Genomic DNA, 8,992 nt, shown 5'->3' on the forward strand with positions numbered 1-8,992 from the left:
CAGCTAAAGGTGACATAGATACTTTATTGTAGTATAGTATTTAAATATATATGCCTGAGGAACACATAATATTGGCCCTTTAAAGAGAGCTGTCCATGCTCAGAAACCATCAAACCTGAATGAACCAGAGATGTTTTGTAAAGAAGACAATCCAGACTCTCATTAGAAGCTGTAGGAAGTGTTTAGAGGCTGTTATTTCTGCGATAGGAGGAGCTACTAAATATTGAGGTAAGTTTTTTTTATGGTTCCCAAATTTATGCACCCGCCTAATTTTGTTTAACCAATTATTGCACACTTTCTGTAAATCACATAAACTTAATTTCACTTCTCAAATATCACTCAGTTTGTCCCCTATATGGTATATTTTACTGTTTTTGTATCCAAACAGTTAATGATTTCTAAAGGTAAATCAGGAAAATTAACAAGGCTGCCCTAAGTGTCACACCCCACTGTATATCACACAGAAGCACTCAGCAACTTTCTGTTAACCCTCCACTTTACAGGAACAACAGGGATAAAAATCAGGTTTTCGTAGGAATTTTAAAAATATTTCTATGCTGAATTTATTCAAGCCTAATTTAAACAAAGAAATAATTTTGGACATTTAAATAAATTTAAACTTTTTATTGATTCAACAAATAGTTTAAAAATGTAATGACTGAACTAATGAAGTCAATAGATTTGAACTGAAGTGTCTCTGACGGACGCAAAATTTCTTTCCTTTCTTTTCCAACATCATGATTGTTAATGAATTAGAAAATACAACTTTTAAAAGCCTAACAGCCTGACATTGTGTTTCTGTGGAGGAACTACTGTTTGTACATTTCATTTGGTCTGATTTCTTTTAGCTCTGCCAGCTCTGATCCGGTGGCCAATTCGTCTCTTCTGCTCTATAACTGGTGAGTTTGTTCAGGTGGATGTGACCTAATTGTCCTGCTGACATCAGAGTAATAAGAAGTACTTGCTGCAGTATTAGAATAAATCAGAAAAGATGTTTTGTTGTTTCTGCCACAGGTCTGTCAGCTCTCTGGGGCTGGGTGAGCCACCTCGTGGGAACACTCCATGGTATGAATTATTCAAACAAAAATCAGTCAAGTCAAATGACATGCCGACCAGGGAGGAGCAACAGTTTTTAAATAGTCAAACCCTAGTTAAAATTGACGTTATCAAAGGATTAACAGAATAATTTTAATGATTGCAGCAGTTTGTTTTTCCTGGTAGTGATGCATCAAGCTATTTGCTAACGGTTGTTTAGCGGTTGTGGTGCTGTTTTCAGTGCAGCACTTGCTCCGCTCACACCCTTCTGGAAACAACAGAAAACAAAGAGCACAGGGAGACACAGGAGGACCAAAACTGATGGTGAGAACCATACAATGAGCCAGTAACCATGTTTCCATCAAGGCTTTTTGATACGCATTTAGAAGTGTCGCATTAAAAATGTGAAAAAAGTCGGATGGAAACAACAAAATTCAAAAAAAAAAAATCCTCAATTCGCTAAAAAGTTTTTACGCTCGCTTGAGGTGGTTTTGGATGATTCACAAAGTAGTTAATGCATAAAACAGGAGATGGAAACACGTTTGCTGAATAAATTCTGACGTACCGAACATTTACCTCACGTGACGTTCAGCTGTTTCCGCTTGCCTGCCTCGTCCCGACGTAGTTGCACGTGCCTTTCCACTGCGTAGTTTAACATTGCGTTTATTTCCCTACGTCCCCTGGCAGCGTTAAACATAGCATGTACTAGATGAATAGATAGAATAATTACAACTTGACCAATAGCAAGGCATTCACGAAAAAAATCACTCCATTGTCCCAAGATGATTAGCCTCTGCTAGTTAGCAAGTTTCACTTCCTGTTTACTACTGCAGAGCTTGTCGCTGATGTGTGACGTACTCACGTGTTGCGTAGCCTCGTCTGATGTAATCATGCATTGCGTAGCCTCGTCTGACGTAATCACGCGTTGCGTAGCCTCGTCTGACGTAATCACGCNTTGCGTAGCCTCGTTTATTCGCATCAAACAGTCAAGAGGGAAACTAGATGGAAATAGTCTAGATTTGAATTTTTATTTATTTAATCTTTTGCAAATTTTGAAAAGTTCGGTTAAAAATTCACTCTACAACTGGATGGAAACACGATTGTGAGGTCATGGTGACAAGTGATTGGTTAAATACAAACTGAATGAAAGAAAAAATGAACAACACCTGGGGGAGAACTGATTAGACTGACAGGTGAGAATGGTTAAGACGACAGATAAACAGACTGAGGCAAGATGAGAAATGAAAACACAGTGAACACAAGAGGGAGACAGAACACCAGACATAGATCCCTACAGTACCCCTCCCCCCACACCGATCTAGTCTGTAGGCATGACACATAAAAACAAACACTATCTGAATATCAGGAGTTTGTTGTTGGCAGTGGTGGGCACTAGTTCCCTAAAGCGCAAAAACGGTAATTGCAGACCTGAATTTCTCCTTTGTACTTTAGAGGTTTTACTAATTTCTTCAAATGAGGTGCGGATTTGTGCTTTCTACATTTAGAATTGTGTAGTGTTAATCACAAATAATGTTTCGAATTCGATCATTAAGTTTATCTAAAGAAATTATAAAGAGCCGTGTATCCATTATGTCTTGTAGCCACATAATTCATTAAAGTTTTATCATCATTTTACTTTAACATTGGAGAGGAAAGCTGTCTGTTTCCACACAGTAGAGCACCACTGTGTGGAAACAGCGACCCCTCAGGCAGCATTGTGTTCACAGAGTTTAGTACCCTCGCTGACTGTCCTTCTGTGGGACGGTTTTCATTTAATAGTCCCACAATTCTTTGCGTGGCAGGAAGCAATTGGGTGGGTGACAGTCTTTCTGCGGTTCTGATCTGCAGAACCATGCTCAGCTGTGCAGTTTGTACCTCCTCTCTCCGAGGGACACCGCAGCAATAAATAATAAATAAAGAAACATGGAGCAGTTTAAATTCACGCTCTTATTTTGAAATGAACGGATCCCTGTTCTTGTTCCTGTAGCCTACCCAGAATGCATCACTTCAATTTTACAATAAACTGTTTAAAATTGCTAACATTTCTGCATGTTTTCTTACCGAAGCCCAGCCATATACATAAGAAAATGACCAAGAAGCACCAGAACTAGCAATCAACTTTCTTTATTTTAAACACCATGTCTCAAAAGTGTGTATCAACAAATCACCTCCCCATACCGCGACAAAATGTGTTACTCTGTGAAAGGAAACGATTTTTCCACTAGTCAGCAGTAAAGTGCTCACATGTCTCTTTAATACTGTAATTTTTTTCTGGTAAACAGAGACAAACTTGCACTTGTGTTTATTTTCCACTAAATATTATTGAGCATTAGAGATGGGATATATGGCTCTTTGAAGGGATCTCGGTCTTGGGGAGCTGTTTATTTCATAGAACCATTCAAAAGAGCCGTTCAATTTTGAACACGTTACGTCATCACGTAGGGAAATATGTCATCACGTAACGTACGTGGGTGGAACCATGTTTTTGTTAAGTGAAAACATCATATATGGTACATATATGACGTATTTACTCGCCATCCAGAGTCATCTTGTTCCTTCCACATTGGGTTTTTACTGCTGCCTGAGACATTCACTCATCGTTCATCGTTGGGCACATTCTTCCTTTGTAGTGGCTCCGATGCTAACTAATCCTCTCTAGTTCCCTCCCAGTATATACTGTATGTATACACACCTGGTATACATGTAAATACCATGTTTTCAACAGTTAACAGTTTGTATTTAACACTTGTTCTTTATTAAATAGCTGAATAACAGATGGGCGGTAGGCAGATGGGACCAGGGGGAGCAGAATGGGGGTGAGGGTGGAGAGGTGGATTATTTGAAAAAATAATAATAATATTATTGAATTACTGACTAATTTTATTTTTATGTTTGCTTAAAATGCCCATTGCTAATGCTGACTTTTCCACCTGTACCTCAGTAATTCGGAGGCTGTTTAAGTGTCTTTCTTGGATTTGGCGGTTTATGGTCGGTAAGTGCTACTTTTCTCTCTGTTAAATGTTTACTCTTTATTGGAAATTTTTTTATTAAAGTCTAATAAATAAAAACCGTGAAGGAAATTTTGTGTCTGATTAACTGAATTTTAGATCCATTGTTATATTCAACAATTTGTGGTCAAATTACAGTCATGGGATTCATCCAGTCTCTATCAATGTGTCCCACTCTGTAACATCAACAAAGATTGTTTAAGATTGCATTGTCTGATGCAATGGTACTGCCCCCAGGGTGTGACCAGGAAGTTTGGGTTTAGATATGTGGAAGACTTTTGAAGGGAAGTTTCATCTTCTCTTTTTAGTTCAGTCGGCAACAGATGCTCCTGCTTAGAGGGTTGTAGTTGTTTTGTTACTGATAAGAGCCAAGGCCTCAAACACACAGGCTCTGACTGGCAGAAAGCGTGGAGTCGACTGAACGGAGCTTTTTTAAAGGAGAGAATCAAGTTGATTTTCTGCAAACTTTTTCTTACTTCCAATTCTGAACACATTTACACATTACATTACAACAGCTATGTCAGTGTTACATCTGAATAATAAAGCCTTTGATTACAGTTTAATCCTGTTAATTTCTAACCTCTTACCTCCTCAGCCTTTTCCTCCAGGCTGAAGTGGATGCTTCCAATCATCAGAATCATCACAGGTCATTTCACTGTTTCTTTAGTTTTAAAATAAACATTATCTAATAGCTTTTAAAACTAAATACGCTGACCAAAAACCATCCTAACACCCAGACAGAGTGGTGGGAATAAAATCAACTTTACATGTTAGAAGGTCATGTGACTGATGATGATATAAAGGTTAATAGGCCTGGAGGTGGAGTATGTTGGCGAGCGCTTGGTGTTTAGGCTTTCACCCATGGAGCCTGACACAGCCTGAAGAGGAGATGTGGATCCCCCTTCCCATGGGCTCACCACCTGTGGGAGGGGCTGTAGGTCAGGTGCATTGTGTGCTGGGCAGTGGTCGAAGGCAAAGACCTTGGCGGTCTGATCCTCGGCTACAGAAGCTGGCTCTAGGGAGGTGGAATGTCACCTCTCTGGTGGAGAAGGAGCCTGAGCTGGTGTGTGAGGTTGAGAGGTTACGACTAGGTATAGTTGGACTCACCTCAACGCACCGCTCTGGCTCTGGAACCAGTCTCCTGCAGAGGAGTTGGACACTCTTCCACTCTGGAGTTGCCCATGCTGAGAGGCGCCGAGCAAGAGTGGGCATACTTATTGTCCACTCTTCCAATAAAGAGTCCACATACGTTGGGGTTCACCCCAGTGAACGAGAAGGTAGCCTCCCTCCGCCTTTGGGTGGGGGGATGAATCTTGAATGTTGTTTGTGCCTATGAGCCTAACAATAGTTCAGTTTACCCACACTTTCTGGAGTCTTTGGAGGGGGTGCTGGAGAGCGCTCCTAACGGGGACTCCCTCGTTCTGCTGGGGGACTTCAACACTCACGTGGGTAATGACAGTGAGACCTGGAGAGGCGTGGTTGGGAGGAAGCCCCCCCCCCCCGATCTGAACCCGAGCGGTATTTTGTTATTGGACTTCTGTGCTCGGGCACTCGGGTGAAGAGAGGGGCGGAGCTGTCAACTGACCACTACCTGGTGGTGAGTTGGCTCTGGTGGTGGGGGAGGATGGTGGTCAGACCTGGCAGACCCAAACGTGTTGTGAGGGTCTGCTGGGAACGTCTGTCAGAGTCTCCCGTCAGACGGAGCTTCAACTCACACCTCCGTACAAACTTCGAACACGTTCCGGGGGAGGTGGGGGACATTGAGTCCCAGTGGGCCATGTTCCATACCTCCATTGTCGAGGTGGCTTCCCTGAGCTGTGGCCGTAAGGTTGTCGGTGCCTGTCGTGGTGGCAACCCTCGAACCTGCTGGTGGACACCGGGGGTGAGGGATGCTTTCAGGCTGAAGAAGGAGTCCTATCAGGTCGTTTTGGCCTGTGGGACTCCAGAAGCAGCCGATAGGTATCGTCAGTCCAAGCGGATTGTAGCTCAGGTGGTCGCTGAGGCAAAAACTCAGGCGTGGGAGGAGTTTGGAGAGGCCATTGAAAATAGTCCATGTGCTAGGGTGGCTCACCGTGCTCCTGCCCCCCAGCTGAACTTCTCTGGTGTTTTCACGTACCCTATGGTTCACTTTCAGAAAAAGCATGTTAACAGAAAAAAATTTGGTACACACCCCTTTTCTATTGAGACCATCAAAATTAGGGGTTCGGGGACCTTAACTGACAATAACTTCGCTATAAACCAACCAAAGTTTACAATCAAGGTATCAGCAGATTTGTATTGATTAGTTCTTTGATTTACATGACTTTTCATTAAACAAATATGCGCTCGATGATGTTATCAGGGGGTCAAAATGTCACAACCCCAACAGAAGATGAAAATTTTCATCTTTTTAGTCTGTAGATTGGGGTGGGTCACCATGCACACCCCACTACTGAACTTTTCAGGTATTTTCATGTACCCTAGGGTCCACTCTTTAAAAAAAACATGTTAACAGAAATAAAGTTGGGTCTCACTGCCCCCTAGGGACCGCTTTTGACCACACCCCTTTTCCATTGTGACCATCAAAGTTAGGGGTACAGGGACCTTAACTGCCAGTGTCAAACTCCAGTCTTCGAGGGCTGCTATCCTGCATGTTTCAGAGGTTTTCCTGCTCCAACATACCTGACTTTGATGGTTGGGTGATTAACAGGCTTCTGCACAATTTGAAGAGTTAATTCAATCAATGAATCAAGTGTGTTAGAGCTGGAAAATCTCTAAAACATGCAGGATAGCAGCTCTCAAGGACTGGAGTTTGACACCCCTGCTATTTACCAACCAAATTTTAAAAACAGGGTATCAGCAGGTCCGTATTGATTAGCTTTTTGATTTAAATTACATTTCATTAAACAAATATGCAAACAATGATGTCATCAGAGGGTCAAAAGTCACAACCCCAACAGAAGATGATTTTTTTTTCATCTTTTATCTGAGTTTACCACACAGATCCTAAACATTCATCTTATTTAGCCATTTCGTGCACCTAAGGATCCACTTATTCAGAAAAAAGTCTGTTAACAAAATAAAAGTTGTAGGGACTACTCCACAGGGTCCAGTTTTTGACCACAGCCCTACTCATTTTGTGCACAGTTCAGAATAACCAGGATGTCAAACTTACATGTAGATTCACCATGTCAGAATAACATGTCATAAATCTGGTGTTAATTGATAGATATTGACGTGGTCTATCACTTAGATGTGCTTTTGTTGATTATTAATGCAACAGGTCATGTTACCAGCCAGGAGTTAAAAGTAACACATTAGACCATTGGTGAACATTTAGAAACAAGTGTTAGTTGAAACTGAAACTGCACAGTGAGCCACCCAAGCCCATGGACTAAAATGATTTTGAGGTGATTCTGGTCCACCATCCGGCATCTCAGGGGGGAAAGTGGTTCACCACCAACACTGTTTATAGTGGGGATGGTGCGCTGCTGACAACTCAGAATACTTCAAAGACCTCCTCAATCCTACCGACACGTCTTCTGATGAGGAAGCAGAGCCTGAGGACCCTCTGTCGGACTCTCCAATCTCTGGTGCTGAGGTCACTGAGGTGGTTAAAAAGCTCCTCTGTGGCAGGGGGCCGGGGGTGGATGAGATTCATACTTTAATGTACTTTACTGCGATTCACTTCATGTTACTCTACTGTACTTTGCTGTACTTTACTGTACTTTACTGCATGTTACTGTACTTTACTGTACTTTACTGTACTTTACTGTATGTTACTGTACTTTACTGCAATTCACTTCATGTTACTCTACTTTGCTGTACTTTACTGTACTTTACTGTATGTTACTGTACTTTACTGTACTTTACTGCATGTTACTGTACTTTACTGTACTTTACTGCATGTTACTGTACTTTACTGTACTTTGCTGTACTTTACTGTACTTTACTGTATGTTACTGTACTTAGCTGAACTTTACTGTACTTTACTGTACTTTACTGCATGTTACTGTACTTTGCTGTACTTTACTGTACTTTACTGCATGTTACTGTACTTTACTGTACTTTACTGCATGTTACTGTACTTTACTGCATGTTACTGTACTTTACTGTACTTTGCAAAATGTTTGAGAATTTTTCCTAAAGAGAACTTCTCACCTCTGTAGGGTCATCAGGAGAAGAATCCCAGTCTGTCACTGGTGATCTCAACTTGATAGACCTGAGACTGGTCCTTCTGGGGCCAAGTGGAGGAGGGCGGACCTCCCTAGCAGATATTTTTTTAGAGAAAAGTGAGACAAGAGATTGCAAGGATCCTTTAAACCGGAGCATTAAGAGGAGCAGAGTCCTGGATGGTAGAGTACTCACCGTGGTTAACACCCCAGATGTTTTAGGGTCTCTTCTGGGGAACCGCATCAGAGTCCAGGAAGCTCTGAGGAGTCTTCAGTTCACCAGTCCTGGTCCACATGCCTTCCTGTTGGTGGTCCGTGTCACAGGCTCCAGCAGTGAGGACAAGCAGGAAATCTGCCAGGCAATCCGAGCCACTCTGGAGCTGTTTGGTGATGAAGTCAAAGACCACATCCTGCCAGTGTTGACCCACACAGACCATCTGGCTGGAGGACAGACTATAAAGCAGCTGCTTGAGGAGGACACAGGGACTCTGAGAAGACTTCTGTCTTTGTGTGGACAGAGACCAGAGCTCGTGGACATCAGGCCAGACCTGCCGCAGGAGGCAAAGAGGGAGCTGCGCCGGCGTTGTGTGGAGCGTGTGCTGGAGATGAGGGAGCTGAGGGGACCTTTCATCCACGAGCTGCAGAGGAGGGAGGACAGCCTGAGGGAGAAGCTGCTCTCTGACATGACCTCTTCTCTGCTTCAAAAACTGGACCACACTTAAAGAAAGAAGCAGGACATTTAAGATCATGGTGTTTCTGTGAGTCTGTGTGTTAATATTAAATTCAAATCAATTGTAA

At 42.4% G+C, this 8,992-nt stretch overlaps 1 protein-coding gene across 2 annotated transcripts in view; it reads left to right on the plus strand.

Annotated features, from left to right (window-relative positions):
- Window positions 1-8,992, plus strand: part of LOC106523693 (GTPase IMAP family member 4) — a 20,685-nt gene extending 11,693 nt beyond the window's left edge. Inside the window, exons 4-8 of one of the 2 annotated variants that reach the window (XM_014017218.1) lie at window positions 849-899; window positions 1,015-1,065; window positions 3,977-4,027; window positions 4,639-4,689; window positions 8,192-8,992. In XM_014017218.1, the coding sequence (XP_013872672.1) occupies window positions 849-899; window positions 1,015-1,065; window positions 3,977-4,027; window positions 4,639-4,689; window positions 8,192-8,916 (929 nt within the window). In that variant the 3' untranslated portion in view covers window positions 8,917-8,992. The remainder of the gene's footprint in view (window positions 1-848; window positions 900-1,014; window positions 1,066-3,976; window positions 4,028-4,638; window positions 4,690-8,191) is intronic. The other variant, XM_014017219.1, reaches the window with a different exon arrangement.

Source organism: Austrofundulus limnaeus, unplaced genomic scaffold (assembly GCF_001266775.1).
Source record: "Austrofundulus limnaeus strain Quisiro unplaced genomic scaffold, Austrofundulus_limnaeus-1.0 Scaffold163, whole genome shotgun sequence".
NCBI lineage: Eukaryota > Metazoa > Chordata > Actinopteri > Cyprinodontiformes > Rivulidae > Austrofundulus > Austrofundulus limnaeus.